General features: G+C 45.5%; 1 protein-coding gene across 1 annotated transcript in view; it reads left to right on the forward strand.

Annotated features, from left to right (window-relative positions):
• Window positions 1–5,336: 5,336 nt before the first annotated feature.
• The window catches only part of BPTF (bromodomain PHD finger transcription factor), a gene marked incomplete at its 5' end in the record, with an annotated part of 60,888 nt that continues 38,980 nt past the window's right edge, over window positions 5,337–27,244 (forward strand). The window contains 11 exon segments of the mRNA XM_073607148.1: window positions 5,337–6,159; window positions 10,102–10,316; window positions 10,463–10,633; window positions 12,519–12,686; window positions 16,801–16,926; window positions 17,576–17,760; window positions 21,134–21,489; window positions 21,582–21,713; window positions 24,068–24,197; window positions 24,278–24,410; window positions 24,509–24,709. Of these exon segments, the coding sequence (XP_073463249.1) occupies window positions 5,337–6,159; window positions 10,102–10,316; window positions 10,463–10,633; window positions 12,519–12,686; window positions 16,801–16,926; window positions 17,576–17,760; window positions 21,134–21,489; window positions 21,582–21,713; window positions 24,068–24,197; window positions 24,278–24,410; window positions 24,509–24,709 (2,640 nt within the window).

Consider the following 27,244-nt stretch of genomic DNA (forward strand, 5'->3'; position numbering starts at 1 on the left):
TGGTTCCCCCCCCCATATGTTATTGCGTCCCCCCATGTGATGGCGTCCTGTCCCCCCCATGTGATGGAGTCCCCCCCCCCATGATGGAGTCTCGTTCCCCCCCCCCCGTGTGATGGTGTCCTGTCCCCCCCCCCCCCCCCATGATGGAGTCTCGCCCCCCCTCGCTTCCTCTCCTCGATGTATAAGCCGGGACACATTATCTCATTATGTAAATTCTATCCGCTTTGTTCCTGTGTGGCGGGGGGGGGGGGGGGGAGGTCACTTAACAGGTCCAGTTACATGTTCATACGGCCGGACTGGAGCTCTGACACGTCATCGGAGTCTCTCACCCTCTTCATTGTCCTACAATGGGGCATCCCGCTTCTATCTACGGCACCTCTCCCAGGTTACAGTGCATGCTGGGACCTGTAGTTCCCCAGCACTAGATGCTTCCCATGTGCTCAGCAGTGTATGTTTAGGGGACACAGAGCTGGATTTGTACTGCATTTCTCTGGCCTCTTGATGGGGGGAGCACATTAAATTTAATAGGCTTTATTAAAATCCCCCTCAGCATGGAAGAAGCTGACTTTGAATGCAGAACTTGACCCATAACTAGATAAAAAACATTCTGTTCTGTAGGAAGGAACATCCATTCCACATTAATGTTTACACTACAAATGTTTTGTACATTGCCTTGAGCATTGCTCCTGTTTCTTCTTCCCGGAGGCGGCCATTGTGTTGAAGCCCAGAGCCCCTGTGTGTCCAATCACAGATGATCACGGGATAGAAAGGATTTGCTGGTTATCGGCAATCCTCTCCTCGCGCTGACAGCGCATGAGGAGAGCTGATAACCGGCAAATCCACACAGGGGAGATCTACACTGATTAACAGTGCAGCACCCATCGGTGCAGCAGCCTCATTGGGTGGCCATCGGTGCAGCAGCCTCATTGGGTGGCCATCGGTGCAGCAGCCTCATTGGGTGGCCATCGGTGCAGCAGCCTCATTGGGTGGCCATCGGTGCAGCAGCCTCATTGGGTGGCCATCGGTGCAGCAGCCTCATTGGGTGGCCATCGGTGCAGCAGCCTCATTGGGTGGCCATCGGTGCAGCAGCCTCATTGGGTGGCCATCGGTGCAGCAGCCTCATTGGGTGGCCATCGGTGCAGCAGCCTCATTGGGTGGCCATCGGTGCAGCAGCCTCATTGGGTGGCCATCGGTGCAGCAGCCTCATCAACACACATCATTGAAGGAGAACAATTGCTTATTTATAAATACGCATTTAACAAATTGAAGCCAAACTCCAGCTCACACTTTATAATCGGTTACAGCAAATGTGTTTTTTTTTTTTTTTTTTGTTTTTTTGGGATAAAGGTTTTACATTAATAAAGACTGATTATTGTACTCCTGTCAGTGATAAATGGTTTGTCTCATCTCTGTAACTGCTTCATATACAGGACAGCTTGTTCTGTTTTTAAAACGGACCTACTGGCCAGATCACCAGATGAAAATAAGGCATTTCTTAGACTGTGTGTATGTAATATACAAGTTTGCAAGTGGTTTAGCAGAGTTATGGCTGATGCGATTAGCCAGAATTGGGCTTTTACCGTTCTTACTGACGAACCCATGAAACAATCCGACGATTCGCTTTAAAGGGCCATAAAGACGAACAGAGACCACATTGTCTCTGATCGCCTCTGTGACCTTGGAGGACCCGCGCAACGTCATGACGTTACTTCAGGTCTAGGGCAGAAGTGAACACATTTTTTTAAAACAAAAGCAACAAATCAAAAAGCAAAAGGGTTTTTTACGTTCCTTGTGATAGGAATATGGAGCAAAAAGTACCCCCCAGTATGATGGGACTTTAAGGGCAGACTGTAAGTGACACTTATTTTGATTAAAATATTCAAATAAAGTTTATTGAAGTATTGAAAGAAAAGGGTATATTGGTGCAGAACATCACTGTAGAAATACAAATACATATTAACATTTATGATATACCAGGCTCTTAAAGAGCTTAATAGAAGGCATGAAATTGTTCCTCATGAAGCTCAACGCGTTTCGGAATGTGGTAATATATCCCTTCTTTGGTAAGTGTTTTTAACCCTTTTGGGAAATATAAAGTTTTTACTTCTGCACTTGGAGTTGCCTTTTTTTCTTTTAATTTTACTTCCAGAGTTTGTTTCTCTCTTCAAGTGCTGCCGAAAGTGTATGAAGACCCTCTACATAGACTGATCTCTGCTTGGTCTGTTACTCAGTGCGCCCTTATCCACACTTTTATCTCCTTATGGGCCTGGTATATCATAAATGTTAATATGTACCGTATTTATCGGCGTATAACACGCACTTATTTCCCCTTAAAATCAGGGGGAAATCGTGGGTGCGTGTTATATGCCGATCCCCTGCCGATTGGGAGCCTTTTGACGGCTCTCGGCGGCTTTTGGCCACTCTCGGCGGCTCTCGTAGTCCCGCGTGAGCCGCTGAATTCCTAGTGCGTATGAAAGCCGCCGAGAATCGCGGCGCCATTTTTAAACGCCATCGCAAACGACACAGGGCAAGGCAGATGGACACTGACAAGGCTGCAATGGGGGACAAGGCTACAGATGGACACTGATAAGGCTGCATTGATGGGCATTTAAATGTAAGTTTTTTTTTTCCTTAAACTTCCCTCCTAAACTTGGGGTGCGTGTTATACGCCGATAAATACGGTATTTTGTATTTCTATGGTGATGTTTGTTCTGCAACCATACATGTCTCTCTTAATACTTTAAACTTTATTTCAATATTTTTTTATCAAAATAAGTGTCAAGTATAGTCTGCCCTTAAAGTCCTGTAGTACTGAGGGGTACTTTTTGCTCCATACATAAAATTTGGGGATGTTGGCAACACGTTCTGGAGACAAAGTCTCTATATTGTGGTTTTCCTCCTTTTAAACTCCTGGTAATAGAAATAAGTGTAAAAAAAAAAAAAAAAAAAGGTGAAAACCCTAACCTTGAGGGTGTACAACCTGTGAAGCTCTGGTGACCTCCATGCCCAAGAGGGTTAAGGCCGTGCTGGAAAATAATGGAGGCCACACAAAATATTGACACTTTGGGCCAAATTTAGACATTTTCACTTAGGGGTGTACTGACTTTTGTTGCCAGCGGTTTAGACATTAATGGCTGTGTGTTGAGTTATTTTGAGGGGACAGCAAATTTACACTGTTATACAAGCTGTACACTCACTACTTTACATTGTAGACAAGTGTCATTTCTTCAGTGTTGTCACATGAAAAGAGAGAAGAAAAGATTTACACAAATGTGATGGGTGTACTTTTGTGAGATACTGTATGTGTGTGTGTATATATATATATATATATATATATATATATATATATATATATATATATATATATATAATATATTAACTGTGTGTGTATATATATATATGTGTGTGTGTATGTATGTATATATATATATATATATATATATATATATATATATATAATATACATTTTTTTTTTTTTTATTTTTTTTTTACAAAAAATAAAACGCTTATTTCTTGCATTCTATATTGCTGCCTGTTTGGCCCATTTGCACATAGAAGGCAGTTGTGGTCGTTGGGCTCCTGTGTTCAGCAGCTTTGTCTTCTCCTTGGTCGGTCACCCTCATTACATTTGTATGGTCTGATGTCCCACCCACTTTATTTTTTTTTTTGGGTGGCTTTTCTGGGAGTTGCAGCTATATATGTCTATGGCAGTTGTCAGGACTGACAAACCTGGATTTATGTGGCAGCTGAGTGTCGCAATTCATCCATTCCGGGGGGTCTGATAGGAGTGCAGGAAACGCAGCGGCCTCACCTTGTGGGGGTCACTGATTGGGCCACATCCTGAGACACGGCTCTGGGCACAGAAAGAGGAACAGAGTGCGGCCGGTGATAGAACATAGGATCAAATATAAGGAAAGAAAGCCGCATGGAGTCGGCAGCTCTGAAATCTGCTTTTTAACTCCATTGAGATTAGTCCTCTGGTCTAGTGAACTGGCTGTGGGTCTGAGAGCGCTTTTTTTTGGTCTCTAAATCTTTCTAAATCCATCATTTCTGATCTTCTGAAAATGCTAATTGCCTGGCTAATACGTGTACTAACTGGCTTCAGTACTTCAAGTCACTGACCAGGAAAGGAGGCGATTCTTTGCATCCTTCATCTGAGACCCGCTGTCATTGTCTATGATGTCTATCATTTCACACTTATTTTACCACTAAACTGAGCTTAAATAGTGAAATACAGGATTTGTAAGTCCGTAACACAGTTTTCATGTTGAATTTTAAAAGCATTGGCAAGCCTCCTGATCTCACAGGTTTGCTAATCTGATCGAACACCGCTGATTTTAAAAAATCAACATCAAAACAGTCCTACGGATTTCAAAATCCTGTATTTTACTATATAAGCTCAGTTTACTGTTAAAAATAAGTGTGAAATGCAAGACTCTGGTGGGTGTAACAAAATGTCCGCTTGCCGCCTTCTAACTGTAGGCTTACTGCGAACGAGTTGCGGGGTGTACCAAGATGGCCACAATGATACGTCACTCTGGTTGCATATTCTGATGGGTAATCTGATAGAACACCGGCTCTTCACCTTATACCTCAACTATATTCTGGGTCTCATGTCGAGTGGCTCCCCAGCTGCATAGTGAATGGGGGGGGGGGGGTCACTCGCTTGGCGTTGGCACCATTCTTAGAACACCTTGCATTTTTATTGGTGAATGTAAGGCTGGGGTGTCAAACTCAATTTTTTTTCGCAGGCCTCATCAGCATGGTTGCTCTCAAAATGGCCGTTTATCTGTAAGACTTTACATCACACTGCACCCCCCTTACCGTGTGCTAATGCTGGGAAGAAGCTGGGGGCATTGCTGGACAGCAGAAAGTGCAGGGTCTAGAGGAGGTCTGGAGAGGTGCGGGGACCTCATGAAATGGCATGGAGGGCCAGATTTGGCCCGCGGGCCTTGTGTTTGACACATGATGTAAGGCATTCGCTGGTTGGATGAGAGGTGGGATGATATTATTAATCTCCACTTTGTCCAGTCACTGAATGCTTTGAATTCATTGACCAAAATGCAAGGCGTTCCATAAATGGTGCCTATGTGGATTGAGTGACCCACCAATGTTTTTTATGCTGCTTGGCGCAGGACCTGGAAGTCGGTGGCGATCACTGTAATAGCAAAGACTACTACAGTGATTTTAAGCTTCCTTCGTGGTACAACAGGTATAGCGCATATAAAAAGTTTGTCCAAGCTGGACCAATGAAATGGGACTAAAGTCCATCCCTGGAGTTCAGGTATTTGTCTTGAATTTTCATCCTTCTAACGGATTTTCTTCTTTGTTAACAGGAAGGCGAAAACCCAGGATCCACAGGCCGCGGTCCCCGATATACGAGGAGAAGGACGTCCCCCCTCTGGAGTTCCCCAAGTCTTCAGAAGATTTGCTGCTGCCCTCTGAGCACTTGATGAACGTGATAGCCGTCTACGAGGTGCTGAGGAACTTCGGCACGGTTCTGCGGCTCTCCCCTTTCCGCTTTGAGGACTTTTGTGCTGCTCTGGTCAGCCAGGAACAGTGCACCCTGCTGGCCGAGACGCACGTCGCCCTTTTGAAGGCCGTCCTTCGAGAGGAGGACACCTCCAATACTACCTTTGGACCGGCTGACTTAAAGGACAGCGTCAACTCTACCCTGTACTTCATCGACGGCATGACTTGGCCGGAGGTGCTGCGCGTTTACTGCGAAAGCGACAAGGAGTTCCATCACGTTCTTCCCTTCCAGGAAGTGGACGATTATCCGTACGGCCCCATAGAGAGCAAGGTGCAGGTGCTGCTCTTTCTGGTGGACCAGTTCCTGACCACCAACATAGCCCGTGAGGAGCTGATGTCTGAAGGCGTCATTCAGTATGATGACCACTGCCGCGTGTGCCACAAACTGGGGGACTTGCTGTGTTGCGAGACCTGCTCGGCCGTCTACCACCTGGAGTGTGTGAAGCCTCCTCTGGAGGAGGTGCCGGAGGACGAGTGGCAGTGCGAGGTGTGCGTCGCCCACAAAGTTTCAGGCGTCATTGACTGTGTGGCTGAGATCCAAAAAAACAAACCTTACATAAGGCACGAGCCAATCGGCTATGACCGACACAGACGGAAATACTGGTTTTTAACCAGACGCATCATCATGTAAGTGAACCAGTTTTCTAGATCTCGGGGGCGACTTATATAGTAATGCAAAGTGCTGTAATCAGGACAACCAGTCCAAGTTTACTAGGGTTGCACCAATATCCTTTTTTTATTGGGGGGTACTCAAATACTCCCTTATACAGAGTACTGATACTTTGCTGTTGGATTTGCATCCATACAAAATAAATGGCTGCAAATTGCACTGCAAATGCATGCGATTTGAACAGGAATGAGGTGCGTTTCCTGTCTGCATCTCATGCAGTTTCCCGCGCCGCTTCTTTGTGAACCCAGGCTTATCATAGTGATTTCAGAGTTCACACAGGAGCACCGCAGGAAACCTCCCTGCATGACAGGCTTGTGCTCCTCCTGCCTCTCCCATGGCTTTTGTTCAACCCAGCCTCCAGCGGCTCTCTCCTCCCCTCCAGCGGCTCTCTCCTCCCCTCCAGCGGCTCTCTCCTCCCCTCCAGCGGCTCTCTCCTCCCCTCCAGCGGCTCTCTCCTCCCCTCCAGCGGCTCTCTCCTCCCCACAGCGGCTCCCCCCCCCCCTCGTAGCGGCTCTCTTCACCCCTCCCAGCGGCTCTCTTCACCCCCCCCCCCCCCCCCCAGCGGCTCTTTTCATCCCCCCTCAGTGGCTCTCTTCACCCTTCCCCAGCATCTCTTCACCTCCCCCCCAGCCTCCCTCTCTTCTCTCCCCCCCAGCCTCCCTCTCTTCTCTCTCCCCCCCCAGCCTCACCGCTCCTGTGTGAACTCAGACTCAAAATCACTATGGCAAGCCTTGGTTCACAGAGGAGTGGTGTGGGAAACTACATGTGATTCAGGCAGTGAGATTTGCACCTATTCATTTTATATGGACACAAATCACACTGCAAAGTATCGGTAGCATTTTCATGAGGACTCGTGAACATATTCGGTATTGGCGCATCCCAATTGTTTGCCTTGGTTACTGGTGCACAGGGGGGTACGGGGTGGAAGCGGGGGGATGTAATTTAACCCCCAGCACATGGGACACCATAAAACCAACAGGTCAGTCCTCCAATGGCCGGCTCTCTTGTTTTTATGGCCTTGTTGGATGATTGTCTCAGGTTGATGATAGAGGCCAGGCTCTGATTGGCCTAAGTTTAGCCAGATAATAAAAGCCTAATTATTGAAGTCTTGTCGGAGTCAGTCTGCCTTGGCAGTGTAAGGCGATCGGTCCCTAGTGTCAGGTTGGAGGAGGGTTGGGTGATCGCTTGAACTAGGATTCTGTAAAGTCCTGTCTTCAGACTGACAGAAACTCTTCCTCCTTGCAAGCTATTATAACACAGAGACATGGTGGGAGCTGGCATGGTGCCGGACACGAGGCTTCAAAACCTTCCAAGCCCCATCACTGGGATGGGGTGGCAAGGCCTTAGTGGTACCCGGTGGCCACCCAGGTATTGGCAGCCGGACCTGACCTGGCCTACGTTGGGGGGTTGCCACCTTTCCGATTCGTTCCTCTGCTTTTGGCCGAAAAGGACATACCTAGTCTAGTCCCCACGCAGATCACTGTGGTCTTTCTGCGCATGTGCACCTTCCTGCGTGCTGCCTCCCAGGACTCCTACGTCACTCATCCCAGGAGGCAGAGCGCAGGATCTGGTGTGTGTGCAGAAATGGTGTGAATGTCTGCCAGTTTACTAGCAGGGGGCCACGGTGTGCATGTGCTAGGGGGTCTGGGGCATGAGATGACATGCCGCAGGAATGTGTCAGGTCATGTAGACTTAGGAAAGTTAGGTGGTGTAAAGCTATGTCGCTGTTGTGGCCCCACAGAAGAAGCACCAGTATAGATGTCAAGGGAGAGGTGTTGTACGTCAGTAATATTCACTAGGGGGTGCCCTCTTTGTGCTTTTCAGACCTAGCAAAGAACCCACCATGGTGTGTCTGCACATGTGCCCCCAAATGAATTCAAGATGGTGGCACTGGAGAGGAGCAGTGTAGGGAGATGGTTCCCTACAAGCAAGACCGCACTGAACTCAATAAACTAATCGGCGTGTGATTATTTTCACACGGGGACAATTTGTGTGAAGTACAGGAGAGGTGTTGCCAGGCTGCCCATGCTTGATAACATGGTGGTTTTAGTCCAAGGCAGACTTTTCCTTTCAGGGCGTCAGGGCGCCCCGTGTTTGTCTTTCACCCGTTTGGAAGCAATTCACGGATCACCTTGAAATGAAACAAAGTCCATCCCGACAACAATGGAAAAAAAGACGCAAACTCGAAGATTGCATTTTTGAGCATTTATTTTTTTCAGGGCTTTTTATGCATGTTTTTTTTTTGCAGGTTTTTTTATTGGCCAATAGAGAAAAATATCTGTTTTATCACTTGTTTTTCAGCATGTTCACCCCCTTTTTATTGGTTTATTATTATTATTTCTATTTCTTGTTTTTTTTTTTGTTAGGGTTAGGACCTCTTCAAACGGGCTGTCCTAGCAGGTCCGCCTGTCTGTTTTTCAGGCTGACTTGATCGGACCTTCCATTATCCGATCCGGTCATTCGCCAGATCCAGGCGGATGGTGGACCTATTTTCGGATAGGACCGGATGAAAACGAACAGGCAGTCGGTTTTCATCCTATCTTCCCCATAGAGGAGAGCTAACCCTCTCATCCGCCTGCTCAGCGGAGATCAGTGGAGCGGTCCCCCCTGAGCAAGCGGATCATGCAAAACAGAGGCACAGGTGTGAAAGGGGCCTAGAGTTAAGGGCTGGGGTTGGAGATGAATTAATTTATGTATTTATTTAATTTTTGTTAGGGATTTATTCTTTTTTTTGGGTTAGGGGTTAGGGTTAGCGTTGGGGGTTAATTTATTAATAATGTTATTTAATATTAAATTTTTTGATTTATGATTAGTATTTTTATTTTATTTTTTTTAATTAAATTTATTTTTAATTTTATTTTTTTTAATTCTTGCATTTGAGCAGAAATTCGCTCAAGAAACATGAAATAATCCCACACGGGGAGGAGCTGGGGGAGATTGGTGGGACTATGTGATACCAAACAATGAAGGGATAATGTATCAAAAAGGTAGTACAAATCGCAAAGTTACAATATTTTATTAAATTCAAGGTTAAAAGAACCCCCTATTGGGGGGTGGGGGGGAGGGGGCGCACGCATGCGCAACATGATTGTTATGTCTAAAGGGTTTAGCTGAAAAGAATGCATAATGTTACAAAATGCCTGCTTGCAGACACAATGTATGTATAATGAACAATACAGGTGCAAGGAACTGCAACACGTTTCAACATTATAAGTCTTCTTCAGGGGGTGAGCATCAGTTTAGATTTATGATGATCTCTACAAGATGTACATATATTTAAAAATATATATATTATACAGGGTAATATTTAGAACCAGAGAAACAAACCTATTTAGTGATGTACGTTTGTACACTCACGTTTTAAATGATGGATAAACACAAGTGAATGTACATAGTTTTGGTATACTGAGTGCTCAGAAAACATCATTTTCAATTCATTTTTTTTTTTTGGAGGAAAAAATGCACCAAATAGCTTAAAAAGTTTATTGAGGTTCAGGCGTTTTGCTTCAGGCCAAGTGGCGTGGAGATGTGAACCACCATAGAGAATAATTGATTTTTTTTTTTTTTTTTCTCCCTGATCGTATTGGAGCTTCCAGCTTCAGCACCTCTGGTCAATAATGGGAGGAATCAGGCCCATTGGTATCAATGGGGAGAATAGTTCCACATTCTTTGTATCAGCGGGAGGAATAGTACCTTGTAGTTAAAACAAAGACATGCAAAGGGTCACATATGGCCTGAAGGACACAGTTTGGAGACCACCACATCCCCTCAGATGGCTCTTTCCAAGCTGTTGAAGGATGTGACCATGTAAAAAGTGTCAGATTTATAAAGTCTAAAGGGTGTCCATCTCCGGCCATGGCTGTCAGTAGGTGACTTTCTGCTCTTCTCCTTCTATGTAGAGAAGAGTATTCTGAGGAGGAGAAGATCTGGTACTACAGTACAAAGCTGCAGCTTGACGAGCTATTAGACTGCCTGGACAGGACGTACTATGAGGCCGACCTGTGCAAAACCCTGACCGACCTCCGAGAGGAAATCCACCGACACATGGATATAACTGAGGAGCTGACCAACAAGGCCAAGGGGAACAACCGGTCCTATCTGTCTGTGGTCAATGGTAGGTACTCCCAGGCTTGGATGTTTTAGTGGTTCTGAAGACTTCAAGGGGCCCCATAAGTAGAGAATTGTTGCGCTGAAATAAACACTCAGACCATCAATCGTTTCCCACACAAGGTCTTCTGTAACGCACTCTGTCTTTTTTAGACGAGATAACGGAACGTCAGAAAGCCAAGCAGGAGGAAGCCGAGAAGAACAAGGTCCTGGCGGAGGGGGAAAAGTCATCGGAGGTTGCTGCAACGGAGGGGGAGAGTAGCAAAGAGCCTAATTCCATCTCCAAACCAGAGGGGGAGGGGCTGGACAAAGAGCAGAAAGGAGGTGAGATTCCTTCCTATCTTCCCACAATGGGACCCATTTATACTTGAAACCCATTTTGGCTGTTGGTATTTATTTTGTCGATAATACTTTGCTGCATAATCATTAAGCAGTACAAAACAGTAAAGCTCCCATTTCACATAGCAATATTTCAGGCTGTGTCTAGGCTTGGTCCAGTTAGGAGCAAAGTGGACAAAGACCTTTGTGCAGAGATATGGAGGGGGGAGGGGGAGATTTACTAAAACTGGTGCAGCTGTTCATGGCAGCCAATCGGCTTCCTCAGTTACAGTGATTGTAAAGGCTCATTTATTTGCATGAAGGTAAGTGCAGCAACCCCCCCTCCCCCCCTTAATATTTACCTGAGCCTTATCTTTCTCCAGAGATGTGCACAAAAGCTCTCCCAGGTCTCTTTCTCATTGGCTGAGATAGCAGTGGGAGCCATTGGCTCGCTTGCACATCGCTGGATCAAGATGACCTCAGGTATTAAGGGGGGCTGGGGGGGGGGGGGGCTGCTGCACATAGGTTTTCTGCTGTCAATCGCAGCCAGTGTGTCAGAGAGGGGGCGGGGCCGAGCCATGCTCCGTGCGTGAATGGACACAGAGAGCAGTGTCTCGGCTCAGGTGCCCCCATAGCAAGCTGCTTGCTCTGGGGCCACTCAGCTGAAGGGAGGGGGGGGGGGGGCGCGCGCAGAAATGGCGGCAGGGGACCTGAGAAGAGAAGAATCAGGGCTGCTCTGTGCAAGACCATTACACAGAGCAGGTAAGACATGTTTGTTATTTAACCGGTTCCCGACCGGCTCACGCAGATATACTGCAGCAGAATGGCTCTCTTGGGCGAAATCCCGTACGGGTGCGTCCTTCCCTTTTTTGGCCATCAGAGGGCGTGCATGCTGCACGGCGGGGGATCCGATGTGCGTGGCTGGCGGGCACGATATGTCTCCTCTCCTAGTCAGTCCCATCCCCCCCACAGTTAGAACACACTGAGGGAACACACAACCCCTTCATCCGCCTCTAGTGTTAACCCCTTCCCTGACAGTGACATTTACACAGTAATCGGTGCATTTTTTATAGCACTGATTGCTGTATAAATGCCAGTGGTCCCAAAAAAGTGTCAAGTCTCTGATCTGTCCATCGCAATGTCACAGTACCACTAAAAATCACACATCACCACCAATACTAGTAAAAAATAATAATAAAAATGCCATAAATCTTTCCCATAGTTTGTAGATACTATAACTTTTGCGCAAACCAATCAATATACGCTTATTGCGATTTTTTTTTTTACCAAAAATATGTAGTAGAATATATATTTGCCTAAAATGATGAAGAAAATAGTTTTTTTAAAGTTTGGGATATTTATTATAGCAAAAAGTAAAAAAAAACAAAAAAACCGCAGAGGTTATCAAATACCACCAAAAGAAAGCTCTATTTATGGGGAAGAAAAGGACGCAAACTTTGTTTCGGTACAACGTCGAACGACCGCGCAATTGTCAGTTAAAGCAACGCAGTGTCAAATTGTGAAAAGTGGTCAGGAAGGGGGTAAAATCTTCCGGGGCTGAAGTGGTTTAAAAAAAAAAAAAAAAAAAAACGGCCTTTAATATCACTTTAAGCTTTGACAATAAAACCTGGAAGCTGATTGGTTACTATGTAGAACTGCACCAGATTTTGGACTCTCCAGGTCTAGTAGTTTTAGTCCCATGTGTTTGCAAGCTTGAAGTTCCTCTGAGTTGCTAAAGAAGGTGTCACATCCAGTGTATGAAGTGTGCTGTCCTGAAGTACAAGTCCGGTTGGTGAACCTTTTGTGTGTAGTAAGCTTGTTTGAAATATTGGCGGCAGATAGAGAGTCTTCTTGAACTTTCCGCTAATGCTTACTATTGTTTATAATACAGAGACAGTCGGTGAAAAAAGCAGCATGGAGCCCCCTTCATCCACCAATGGCAGCAAAACCTCAGAGACCCCAGTTAAGGATGCTGAAGACAAGACTGCACAGAACAGCAAAGCTTCAGAAAACAGCACTGACCCAGCATCAGCATCTTCATCCTCCACTACTGCCTTGGGTAACATCCCTTTCCTGATCCATCTATCCACCCCATAACATCCCTGTCCTGATCCACCTATCCACTCCATAACATCCCTGTCCTGATCCACCTATCCACTCCATAACATCCCTGTCCTGATCCACCTATCCACTCCATAACATCCCTGTCCTGATCCACCTATCCACTCCATAACATCCCTTTCCTGATCCATCTATCCACCCCATAACATCCCTGTCCTGATCCATCTATCCACCCCATAACATTCCTGTCCTGATCCTTCTATCCACTCCATAACATCCCTGTCCTGATCCATCTATCCACTCCATAACATCCCTGTCCTGATCCTTCTATCCACTCCATAACATCCCTGTCCTGATCCATCTATCCACTCCATAACATTCCTGTCCTGATCCTTCTATCCACTCCATAACATCCCTGTCCTGATCCACCTATCCACTCCATAACATCCCTGTCCTGATCCTTCTATCCACTCCATAACATCCCTGTCCTGATCCTTCTATCCACTCCATAACATCCCTGTCCTGATCCATCTATCCACTCCATAACATCCCTGTCCTGATCCACCTATCCACTCCATAACATCCCTGTCCTGATCCACCTATCCACTCCATAACATCCCTGTCCTGATCCACCTATCCACCCCATAACATCCCTGTCCTGATCCACCTATCCACTCCATAACATCCCTGTCCTGATCCACCTATCCACTCCATAACATCCCTGTCCTGATCCTTCTATCCACTCCATAACATCCCTGTCCTTATCCACTCCATAACATCCCTGTCCTGATCCATCTATCCACCCCATAACATTCCTGTCCTGATCCACCTATCCACTCCATAACATCCCTGTCCTGATCCTTCTATCCACTCCATAACATCCCTGTCCTGATCCTTCTATCCACTCCATAACATCCCTGTCCTTATCCACTCCATAACATCCCTGTCCTGATCCATCTATCCACTCCATAACATCCCTGTCCTGATCCTTCTATCCACTCCATAACATCCCTGTCCTGATCCATCTATCCACTCCATAACATCCCTGTCCTGATCCACCTATCCACTCCATAACATCCCTGTCCTGATCCACCTATCCACCCCATAACATCCCTGTCCTGATCCTTCTATCCACTCCATACCATCCCTGTCCTGATCCTTCTATCCACTCCATAACATCCCTGTCCTGATCCACCTATCCACTCCATAACATCCCTGTCCTGATCCACCTATCCACTCCATAACATCCCTGTCCTGATCCACCTATCCACTCCATAACATCCCTGTCCTGATCCACCTATCCACTCCATAACATCCCTGTCCTGTTCCTTCTATCCACTCCATAACATCCCTGTCCTGTTCCTTCTATCCACTCCATAACATCCCTGTCCTGATCCACCTATCCACTCCATAACATCCCTGTCCTGTTCCTTCTATCCACTCCATAACATCCCTGTCCTGTTCCTTCTATCCACTCCATAACATCCCTGTCCTGTTCCTTCTATCCACTCCATAACATCCCTGTCCTGATCCATCTATCCACTCCATAACATCCCTGTCCTGATCCACCTATCCACTCCATAACATCCCTGTCCTGTTCCTTCTATCCACTCCATAACATCCCTGTCCTGTTCCTTCTATCCACTCCATAACATCCCTGTCCTGATCCTTCTATCCACTCCATAACATCCCTGCCCTGATCCTTCTATCCACTCCATAACATCCCTGTCCTGATCCTTCTATCCACTCCATAACATCCCTGTCCTGATCCACCTATCCACTCCATAACATCCCTGTCCTGATCCATCTATCCACTCCATAACATCCCTGCCCTGATCCTTCTATCCACTCCATAACATCCCTGTCCTGATCCTTCTATCCACTCCATAACATCCCTGTCCTGTTCCTTCTATCCACTCCATAACATCCCTGTCCTGATCCTTCTATCCACTCCATAACATCCCTGCCCTGATCCTTCTATCCACTCCATAACATCCCTGTCCTGATCCTTCTATCCACTCCATAACATCCCTGTCCTGATCCATCTATCCACTCCATAACATCCCTGTCCTGATCCACCTATCCACTCCATAACATCCCTGTCCTGATCCTTCTATCCACTCCATAACATCCCTGCCCTGATCCTTCTATCCACTCCATAACATCCCTGTCCTGATCCTTCTATCCACTCCATAACATCCCTGTCCTGATCCACCTATCCACTCCATAACATCCCTGTCCTGATCCATCTATCCACTCCATAACATCCCTGTCCTGATCCACCTATCCACTCCATAACATCCCTGTCCTGATCCACCTATCCACCCCATAACATCCCTGTCCTGATCCTTCTATCCACTCCATAACATCCCTGTCCTGATCCACCTATCCACTCCATAACATCCCTGTCCTGATCCATCTATCCACTCCATAACATCCCTGTCCTGATCCACCTATCCACTCCATAACATCCCTGTCCTGATCCATCTATCCACTCCATAACATCCCTGTCCTGATCCACCTATCCACTCCATAACATCCCTGTCCTGATCCACCTATCCACTCCATAACATCCCTGTCCTGATCCACCTATCCACTCCATAACATCCCTGTCCTGATCCTTCTATCCACTCCATACCATCCCTGTCCTGATCCACCTATCCACTCCATAACATCCCTGTCCTGATCCACCTATCCACTCCATAACATCCTTGTCCTGATCCTTCTATCCACTCCATAACATCCCTGTCCTGATCCTTCTATCCACTCCATAACATCCTGTCCTGATCCTTCTATCCACTCCATAACATCCCTGTCCTGATCCACCTATCCACTCCATAACATCCCTGTCCTGATCCACCTATCCACTCCATAACATCCCTGTCCTGATCCACCTATCCACTCCATAACATCCCTGTCCTGATCCTTCTATCCACTCCATAACATCCCTGTCCTGATCCACTCCATAACATCCCTGTCCTGATCCATCTATCCACTCCATAACATCCCTGTCCTGATCCACCTATCCACTCCATAACATCCCTGTCCTGATCCACCTATCCACTCCATAACATCCCTGTCCTGATCCACCTATCCACTCCATAACATCCCTGTCCTGATCCACCTATCCACTCCATAACATCCCTGTCCTGATCCACTCCATAACATCCCTGTCCTGATCCATCTATCCACTCCATAACATCCCTGTCCTGATCCACCTATCCACTCCATAACATCCCTGTCCTGATCCACCTATCCACTCCATAACATCCCTGTCCTGTCCCACCTATCCACTCCATAACATCCCTGTCCTGATCCACCTATCCACTCCATAACATCCCTGTCCTGATCCACCTATCCACTCCATAACATCCCTGTCCTGATCCACCTATCCACTCCATAACATCCCTGTCCTGATCCACCTATCCACTCCATAACATCACTGTCCTGATCCTTCTATCCACTCCATAACATCCCTGTCCTTATCCACTCCATAACATCCCTGTCCTGATCCACCTATCTACTCCTTAACATCCTTGTCTTGATCCATCTATCCAGTCCTTACACACTTCAGCTCAGCAACGTCGGAAGACCTTTTAAAAGCTTGTTCCTTCCAAATGGTAGTAGTTAAAGTGGCGTTCCACCCATTTAAAAGTCAGCAGCTACAAAAAGTGCAGCTGCTGACTTTTAATAATCAGACACTCACCTGTCCCACGGTCCAGCAATGCGGTCGTATGAAGCACCCCTCCTCTCCGAGGCGCCGACATTCTAACTGTGGGCACTCGGCTGTGGCTTTGCAGCTGGGCACGCCATGTGAATGGCCGGGCAATCTTCTGGGACCTGTGACGTATCCCAGAAGATTGCAGGGAGGAATGGGGGAGAGGTGTTCTTCCTTCCGGTGCCGTGGAGCCAGAGGAAGAAGTGGGAGCTGGGTGGCTCATAAAAATAGGGTACCCGCTCCTCCCCCAAAAAAATAACATGCCAAATGTTGCATGTCAGGGGGTCACCAGCACTTAAAGCATAGGTTCCATTTTTGGGTGGAACTCCACTTTACGTAACAGGTGGAATCGGGTGAACATTTTCACAAGCTGAACATTTTCTCTATTAACTAGAAGCTGCGGAAGCCTCCTCTGGCACTAGTGTACCTCCTGCGCCCCAGCCTAGCAGTGATGACAAGACCACGACTTCTGACCAACAGAAGGAGACTCAGCCGCCGGTCTCAAAGCCGGAGGATGCAGGTGAGCATATACTGTGCAAGGCTGGGATTTCAAGTCTCTGCTGCATGCTGAGATCCCCTATTTGTTACTGTGGTAATTCTGCACCCGTGGATTCCTGACTGTACATGGGAGGAGCCTGTGATACTTCTGTACTTGGGAGGAGTCTGTGATACTTCTGTACTTGGGAGGAGCCTGTGATACTTCTGTACTTGGGAGGAGCCTGTGATACTTCTGTACATGGGAGGAGCCTGTGATACTTCTGTACATGGGAGGAGCCTGTAAAACTTATGTACATGGGAGGAGCCTGTGATACTTCTGTACATGGGAGGAGCCTGTGATACTTATGTACATGGGATTTTTTTCCTTTTTTTTATTTTTATTACATTTGTAAATATTTCAAACTTCTTTCACATTGTCATTATGGGGGATTGTTTGTAGAATTTTGAGGAAAATAATTTAATCCATTTTGGAATAAGACTGTAACATAACAAAGCGATGTGAATACTTTCCAGATTCACTGTATGAATAGTTATCATTAGAAAACATGGGGCACAACATGTAATGTGTCTTTGATGTCCTAAGTCTCATGTTTAAGCGCTGGAAGTGTTTTTATGTGTTCAGCACCTATTTTGTTCAATGTTTTTTTTTTTTTTCTCTTTTTTGTCTCCAGCTCCTGTGGAGGTGAAACTAGACAAGGGTCCTTCAGAGGCAGCCGAGACCCCGGGAATCGGGAAGACGCCCTCTAGGATGGTGACCAGACTACGGAATCCAGACAGCAAGTTAAGTCTGTTGAAGAATCACCAGTGCATTGCTGCAGCCCATGAAGCTAATAAGATTTATAAGGATGGCAGAGAGGTTTGTGTTTTGTGTCGGCCATGTTGATCCAGCTGCACTTAGTGGACTGACTTCCCCTCCCCCTCTCCCCTCCGGTTCTTTTCTGGTGTCAGCTGTGACAGGCCTACTCAATCTATCTTTTTAAGTTTTGATCCCCTGTTTTCTGGTGTCTGGAGGTAATTCCTGGGGCGGTGGAGGATTCCTTCCAGAATTGAGGTTTGAGGACTGTTCTGTGACTCTCACTACTTCTACCACCTTCTGCCTTTCCATCTTCGGCTTGGGGAATCAGGGGAGCCGTCTTAGGCTAAATCATGTATCTTACATTTTTCTGTTTTTGTGATTTGAATCATTTCTCTTGCATGGATATGATGATCATTGTAGAATAAATGATACTAATTTTGAGTTTTAGGGGATTGGAAGGCGCCCCCGGTTTTTGAGTTCTATGGGGTTAACATGCACCTGAGGTTTTGTATTAAATGATAAACTGAGCCGGAGGGTTAGAGGCCAGGCCTTGTCCTTGTTTTTCCCCAGGAAGTTTGTGTGTTTTTTGAGGGGTCCTAATAGGATTTTGTTTATACTTTGTATTTGGGTTAAGCCATTTGAAGCAAACCCCTTCCTTTGCTTTAATCCCTCTATAGCCCAGCATATACTTATATTGTCTTTGCTCCTCTGCCCTTCTGTTCAGCACCAGAAATAGTAAATAGGCTTCGTTCCCACAGGGTGTGCAATACTCAACGTCTGTGCAGAGCCATGTTAACCTGCCCAGGAATGCACAGGTGTTCCATGCATCCCCATACAGGCAGTCGCATTCATGTCTATTGAATATGGACCAGTATAGGGCAGTGGTGTGGGTGTGGCTCCCTCAGCAGTTGGGTTGGGTTGAGTTGGGGGACCCACATCCAAATGGATGTCATATTGGGATCCAGCGGTTGTGTTTGTATAGTTGCTATTTCCCAGTAGGTATCACTGAGACTTCCTGCACAGGGATGCTGTGCAGGTAAACATGGGCATAAGGCAGTGTACGCCTTGTGTCAGGGGTCTCCAAACTTTATAAACAATGGGTCAGTTTACTGTCCATCAGCCTTTAGGGGGGCCAGACTGTAGCCATTCGGGATAGAAAAAGTCCTTGCATCAGCAGGAGTAAACAATGCATCATTGGTGTCAGTGGGAGGGATAGTTCCCCATCATTGGTGTCAGTGGGAGGAATAATGCCCCATCATTGGTACTGGTGGAAGGCATAATGTCCCATCACTGGTATCCGTGGGAGGAATAATGTCCCATTATATGTACTGATGGATGAAATAATGCCCAATCATTGGTACTGGTGGAAGGAATAGTGTCCCTTCATTGGTACTGGTGGAAGGAATAGTGTCCCATCATTGGTACTGGTGGAAGGAATAGTGTCCCATCATTGGTACTGGTGGAAGGAATAGTGTCCCATCATTGGTACTGGTGGAAGGAATAGTGTCCCATCATTGGTACTGGTGGAAGGAATAGTGTCCCACATTGGTACTGGTGGAAGGAATAGTGTTCCATCATAGGTACTGGTGGAAGGAATAGTGTCCCATCATATAGGTACTGGTGGAAGAAATAGTATCCCATCATAGGTATTGGAGGAAGGAATAATGTCCCATCATTGGTACTGGTGGAAGGAATAGTGTCCCGTTATTAGTACTGGTGGAAGGAATAGTGTCCCTTCATTGGTACTGGTGGAGGGAATAGCGTCCCGTCATTGGTACTGGTGGAAGGAATAGCGTCCCGTCATTGGTACTGGTGGAAGGAATAGCGTCCCGTCATTGGTACTGGTGGAAGGAATAGCGTCCCGTCATTGGTACTGGTGGAAGGAATAGCGTCCCGTCATTGGTACTGGTGGAAGGAATAGCGTCCCGTCATTGGTACTGGTGGAAGGAATAGCGTCCCGTCATTGGTACTGGTGGAAGGAATAGCGTCCCGTCATTGGTACTGGTGGAAGGAATAGCGTCCCGTCATTGGTACTGGTGGAAGGAATAGCGTCCCGTCATTGGTACTGGTGGAAGGAATAGCGTCCCGTCATTGGTACTGGTGGAAGGAATAGCGTCCCGTCATTGGTACTGGTGGAAGGAATAGCGTCCCGTCATTGGTACTGGTGGAAGGAATAGCGTCCCGTCATTGGTACTGGTGGAAGGAATAGCGTCCCGTCATTGGTACTGGTGGAAGGAATAGCGTCCCGTCATTGGTACTGGTGGAAGGAATAGCGTCCCGTCATTGGTACTGGTGGAAGGAATAGCGTCCCGTCATTGGTACTGGTGGAAGGAATAGCGTCCCGTCATTGGTACTGGTGGAAGGAATAGCGTCCCGTCATTGGTACTGGTGGAAGGAATAATTTCCCGTAATTGGTACTGGTGGAAGGAATAGTGCCCCCGTTCCTGTCAGTTTCAGGAATAGTATCTCATTGATGTGCATAGCAGGAATTATGCCCCATTGTTGGTGTCAGTGGGAAGAATAGTGTCCTGTATTAGTGGGAAGAAAAGTGCCCCAAGGCCTGGATAAAGGCAAGCAAAAGGCCACATTCGGCCCCATGGCTGCAGTTTGGACTTCTGCCTTGTGGTGTAAATAAGCCCAAACTCAATACTTCCTGGTGGGGGGGGAGCATGTGACTCGCTCAGTTATGCTACCAGGTTGGGAAATCCATATAATATGAACTTTGATTCCTGAGACATATTGGGATTGATTTATTAAAACCGGAGAGTGCAAAATCTGGTGCAGCTCTGTGTAGAAACCAATCGGCTTCCAGGTTTTATTGTCAAAGCTTAATTGAACAAGCTGAGGTTAGAAGCTGATTGGATCCCGTGCACAGCTGCTCCAAATTTTGCACTCTCTGGTTTTGGTAAATCAACCTCATAATTTACACAGGGCTCACCTTTTGGCTGAACAGAATGGCTGGGGATGGAAAGTTCCATGGGGGGAATTAAAATGCACCCTGCATGGGCGCAGCACGGGTTTACTATATGAAGGTATAACATTGCACACAATTTGCATTTCTTCCTGCACTCTTGGACCCATTTCTGGGTGCCTGTATGTTTTCTCTCCAGTATTGTCAAATCGTCTTTAGCTGTAAAATTCACTGTCATTAGTACAGTATTGGTCTGAGAGTTTGCAGACCGGTAGCCCACACAGGGAGGATGAATGTATGTAGAGTTCTGGAACTAGATCGTGAATGAGTTTTTTTATCTTCCCAGCAGTATTTTACATCAAAGTGACGTCTGATCTTACCATAGATTTTAGCAGGTAGTCTTCGGGGCCATGACATTGTATGCCATCCAGCGCCCTATTCCATGGCCACTGCTGCAGAGTGGGCGGAATCCAAGTCACCTTTTAGTTACTTTATTAACTTTCCATGATTTTGCTCCTACAGGTCCTGGTGGTGAATTCCCAAGGGGAGATCTCCCGGATGAGCACCCGAAAGGAGGTGGTAATGAGGGGCATTCTCAGCACCTATTTCAAACTGGGACAAGAGGGCAAGTACCGTGTTTATCACAATCAGTACACCACCAACTCGTATGCACTGAACAAGCACCAGCACCGGGAGGACCACGACAAGCGCAGGCATTTGGCCCACAAGTTCTGCATGTCGCCCAATGGAGAGTTTAAGTGGAACGGCTCTGTGCACGGGTCCAAGGTACTGACCATATCCACGCTGAGGCTGACTATCGTCCAGCTGGAGAACAATATCCCGGCACCTTTCCTGCATCCCAATTGGGCCTCTCACAGGTAACGTACGCAGTGCTGTAAATCCAGGCCAACCGCGACTGTAAAGGTAAAGCGTGGAATGTAACATGACTTGCTGTTTGTTCTCTCTGCAGATCCAACTGGATTAAGGCTGTCCAGATGTGCAGCAAACCCCGGGAATTTGCACTGGCGCTTGCAATACTGGAGTGTGCTATTAAACCTGTTGTTATGTTACCAATATGGAAAGATTGTTTGGGTCACACCAGGTAATAATTGTGCTAAAAACGTTGCATGTCATGAGGTCACTTGTTGCAGCAGGCACCTGTCCTCACATGCTGTTGAGTGGTTACCGTTCTGTCTCTAGGTCAGAGAGCTAAACCATCCTGCTCCATAAACTCCAGATACCATATTTCTTTGATCTTAAATTTATTGGAACAAGCCAGATGAAACTATAAAATGATAAAATAAACATCAATCAGTACAATTTTACACATAATAAACAATGCTCTATAACACAGAATGGGATAACAAGAACTCGCTTTTTAAGCTCACTGAGGGGTAATGGCAAGTGATTGAAGAAAACATGCCTTACTGTCTTGCTGTAGATTCTTAAAATGGACTCGCTTCCTCTAGAGAGTTCTCCCAGAATGCACTGGTTCCTAACAACTTTATTATTATTCCAAGAGAATACAATATGTAACTTCTATAAACAGCAAAGCTATACCAGAAATGGAACAGTAGGTGACGCTTGTGTGCTGCATATAACTAGCTTGGTGTACATCAAGAAAACGCACATGTTATTTCAAGCACATAAACATAAGTAAACTGAATAGATGCCTGGTGGGTAGTACAATTATATCCTATAGCCAGGTGAAGACCGCCTAAAGTACATTTACATTTGTGGATTGCTGTTACAGGTGACAGGAGGGGTGGCCCACCCCCGCCATTGCCTCTCTGGGATGTCCCACTGGAGAGACCAGACCTGAAGCCAGCAGTTCCTCAGGCTTACCACAAAGCCCATGGAGGACCGGAAGGTCTCTGATGCACTCTATGCTTTAGGAAACCGAAAGCGACGAGTGCTGTCATCACTTTGTTTCCCTGGATGTAAACGGCACCGTTTTTAAATCTTAGAGCATTTGATCACACCGATCTTGGTTTGATCAGATGCTTTTAAGGGCAGAGGAGACATCTGGGGCCTAATAGACCCCAGCCCTCTCCATAAAGAGTAACTGTCGCTGCCTATTGCTGTCACAAGTGATAGTTTTTCTTGTGACAGCAATAATAAAATAATAAAAAAAAAAAAAGTGTAAAAATAATGTAATAAAAACACTTTTAAAACACCCTCGTCCCCTCCCATGCTTGTGTGCAAAGACAAATGCATTCGTTGGTCCTGCACGTATATGTAAGCGGGAATCGCACCACACCTGAGGTATTGCCATCAACGTCCGAGTGAGAGCAATAATTGCAGCGCAAGACCTTCTCTGAAACTCTAAACTGGGTATTCTGTAAAGGCTTATAAAAGCGTTGCCTGTGGAGATATTGAAATATCTAAGTTTGTGTGTTTGTTTTCTATAAAAAAAAAAATGCAGATTTTCAAATGTAAACAAAGTGTCAGAAAAGGCCTGGTCTTCAAGTGGATAGCAGTGCGCAGCACACACTGTGAGTGAAAACATGGTGACACAAGGATACACTGCCTGGGCATTGAGGCATATAGGTGTCCGCACCTTAGGACGGTACATGCCTTTATAAATTTGGTCTGTACAAATTGTAAAAAAAATAGCAAGCGAAAGTAAGACACAAAAGATGGATAAAAATGGACCCTTTTAGTAACTTTACAAATCTGCATAAATTCCTGACCTGTCACATCGTACAGCAATAGAATCATTTTTTTTAGAAAGGCTCCACTTTTTCTTATTAAAGTGATTTTAAAGGTTCTTTGTTTTTGTAAAAAAAAAAAAAATGTTATACTTGCATGCTCTAATGATTTTGCACAGAGCAGCCCCGATCCTCCTCTTCTTAGGACCCTCGCTGGCACTTATGGCCTTTCGCCCTTAACCATTGCCCTCCAATAGCAGGCCGCTTGCTATGGGGCCACTGGTGCTCGCTCCAGAGTGCCGCTCTTTGCGTCCATAAAACGGGGGGGAGTAGCGCGCGCACACAGTTTTTTTTACTTTCATGTTTTAAATCTTCAGCCTTTACAACCACTTTAAGAAGCTGCCCCTGAGTTCCAATCAGTGACTTTACCCAGGCTGAGATGTCATCAGTCTGCTGCAGACAGGAAGAAGCATTTCCTCAGTCACCCCTCACCCAGTGATCAGACTACAGCATTGTAACTTTATAGCAAATAACAAAGTAAGAGGAAGCAGCGGGCTGATCTGTGTCAAACTTTTATATAACCAAAAACTGCACACGTGCCTGGATTTACGTAAATGCATCATCACCAGCCACCATCTCCTTCAAGGAATTAAATGGTGGCCCTGGATGATGCATAAGAATGCAGGCTGCTCCTGATGGCCATGATGGAGACTTTTTTTTTTTTTGGATAAGGGCTCAGACAATTTAACTTTGACTGGCATCGTCTCCCGGTGAATGGAGCATTTACAGAGTGTTGTTTGTCCAGGTTACGGAGGATGACATCCATGGAAAGAGAAGAGAAGGACAAGGTGAAGAAGAAGGAGCGGAAGCAGGAAGAGGAGGAAACCATGCAGCAGGCTACTTGGGTCAAGTACACGTTCCCCATAAAACATCAGGTATTGGGCCCTCCAGGGTTTGACCCGTAGGGAAGAGTTGTGAATACATATACCAGAGCCTTTTCTTTTTCCATTTCAAGGTATGGAAACAAAAGGGAGAGGAGTACAGGGTCACCGGCTATGGAGGGTGGTGCTGGATCAGTAAAACTCACGTGCACCGATTTGTAACGCGCCTTCCCGGAAACACCAACGCAAACTATAGGAAGATGTTGGGTGAGCTGGGAAGACTTATGTCTGCATATCTTTATTTTTATAGATCATTCCTATTTCTAATTGAGTGTCTAATGTAAACTTAAATGTCATCTTTCCAGAAACGAGCAGTGAAAATACTGAAAACAAGATGGAGGTTGATTCCCCCAAGGCAGAGGAGAGTAAACCGGATCCACCACCAGTAAAGGTCATGAAAAGAGAAGAGGAGGAGGAAGAGGACAAGAGGGACCAAATTAAACAGCAGATTGAGGCCAGTGAGAGGGAACATTTGATGGACCAGGACACCGAGACTACAGAGAAAGGTACAGTCCATCTATAAACCACCCAGGGAGCCGAGGTCTTTCAGCTTGCCTTATTTCGTGATGAGGCGTATTCTGACGGGGTTCTACTTTGATAAAAAATTTTTCTTTATATAGATAGAATAGATTTTTTTAGTACCGTAGTTTGCCACCAGTCCACCGCGGTGCTCAATTTTACAGCATATCTTGGGTATCTATTTACTGAGCGTAACATTATCTTTCATATTTTACAAAAATTATTGGGGTGACTATTGTGTTTTTGTTTTTTTTAATTCATTAACCACTTGCTGACAGTGTGTGTGTGTGTGTGTGTGTGTGTGTGTGTGTGTGTATATATATATATAGAGATCTAGATATATCTATATAGAAATCTATAACTCTATAGATATCTCTCTAGAGAAATATATATCTCTGTAGCTAGATATAAAGATAGAGCCTGCACTTCCGGGTCTGGGGCATGTGTCGCCAGCAGCCCGCTCCCGCTGTGATTAAACACATCGGGAGCTGATTGGTGGTTACGGCGGACTCTGTCGGCCGGCACTTCGGTACGCTGACAGAACACCGGTCTGCCTATGTAAACGAAGCAGATCGCTGTTCTGTCACTACAGAAGACATGGACATGGATCCTGTGTCTCTGCTAAGCAGGGGTACCGATCCATGCATCCTCCTAGTACAAGCACCTTCCCCCATCAGTAGTAAACGCTGGTCAGGCACACATTTAACCCTTTGATCGCCCCTGACCTTAACTCCTTCCCTGCCAGTGTCATTTGTACAGTGACGGTGCACATTTTTTTTATCGCTGTATTGGTGTCACTGGTCCCCCAAAAGTGTCAGTGTCCCGACTGTCCGCCGCAATATACCAGTCCTGTATTAAGTTGCTGATCGCCGCAATTAATAGTAAAAATAAAAAAATAATAATAAAAATATCCCATAGTTTGTAGACGATATAACTATTGTGCAAACCAATCAATATATACGCTTATTGGGATTTTTTTTTTTTTTTTTTTTTTACCAAAACTATGTAACAGAATAAATATTGGTCTAAATTGATGAAGAAATTCAATTTTTTTTTTTTTTTTTTTATTGGATATGTTTTATAGCAGAAATTGTCACTTTTTTCTTGTTTATAGCACAAAAAATAAAAACAGAGGTGATTAAATACTGCCAAAAGAAAGCTCTATTTGTGAGACAAAAAGGACATCAATTTTGTTTAGGTACAGCGTCATACATCCGTGCGATTTGTCCCTTGCAGTAGTGCAGTGCTGTTTTGCAAAAACTGGCCTGGTCATAAATCTTTCCGGAGCTGAAGTGGTTAAAGTGTATTTTTCCCCACAAAAAATTTGTGTATGAAAAAAACCGCTGCGCAAATACCGTGTGACATAAAAAATTGCAACGACTGCTATTCTATTCTCTAGGCTAGGGCCTCTGCTTTAAAAAATATATATAATGTTTGGGAGTTCTAAGTAATTTTCTAGCAAAAAATATTGTTTGTTGCATATAAACAAATAGTACCAGAAAAGGCCTGGTGTGGAAGGGTTTAACCACTTACAGACTAGAAGGATTTCCTGCTTAATGACCGGGCAATTTTCTGCCATACGGCACTGCGTCGCTTTAAATGGTAATTGTGCATTCGTGCGACGTTGTACCCAAATAAAATTTATGTCCTATTTTTTTCCCCACAAATAGAGCTTTCTTTTGGTGGTATTTGATCCTCTGCGGTTTTTATTTTTTGCGCTATAAACAAAAAAAGTGACAATTTTGAAAACATGTTGTTTTTTTTTTTTTTTTTTTTACTTTTAGCTATAATAAATATCCCTAAAAATGTTTTTAAAAAACAAGTTTCTTCGTCAGTTTAGGCCAATATGTATTCTTCTACATATTTCTGGTAAAAAAAATTTTGCAATAAACGTATATCGATTGGTTCACACGAAAGTTATAACGTCTACAAAATAGGGGATAGATTTTATGGCATTTTTGTTTTATTTTTTTAGTAATGGCGGTGATCTGCGATTTTTAGCGGGACTGTGACATTGCGGCGGACAGATCGGACACTTTTTGCACCTTTTTGGGACCATTGAAATTTTTACAGCGATCAGTGCTATAAAAATGCACTGATTACTGTGTATATGTCACTGGCAAGGAAGGGGCTAACACTAGGGGGCGATCAAGGGGTTAAATGTTTTCCCTCGTGAGTGTTTCTTACTGTGGGGGGATGGGACTGACTGGAGGAGGAGGAGACATATCACTGTTTGTAATTACTACAGACAGCAGATCTGTCTCTTCTCTCCTGTCAGAACGAGGATGTGTGTGTTTCCCCGTTCGTGCCCCGCGATTGCAGGGGGCCGGCAGGGATCGCGCCAACGTGCCACTTTGCCAGCAAATATCAGCGTGAGCCGGTCGTTAAGTGATTAAATGCTGCACATTGTCTTATTGATTGTGCTGCTGCACATTTTTTTTTTTTGAGTTGTGCACTTTGTTGCCCTGTTTCAGTAACATTAACACATTTCATCTTTTTGGTTTTCAAGTTTTTTAAAAAAA

This window comes from Aquarana catesbeiana, linkage group LG12 (assembly GCF_042186555.1).
Source record: "Aquarana catesbeiana isolate 2022-GZ linkage group LG12, ASM4218655v1, whole genome shotgun sequence".
Classification (NCBI taxonomy): Eukaryota; Metazoa; Chordata; class Amphibia; order Anura; family Ranidae; genus Aquarana; species Aquarana catesbeiana.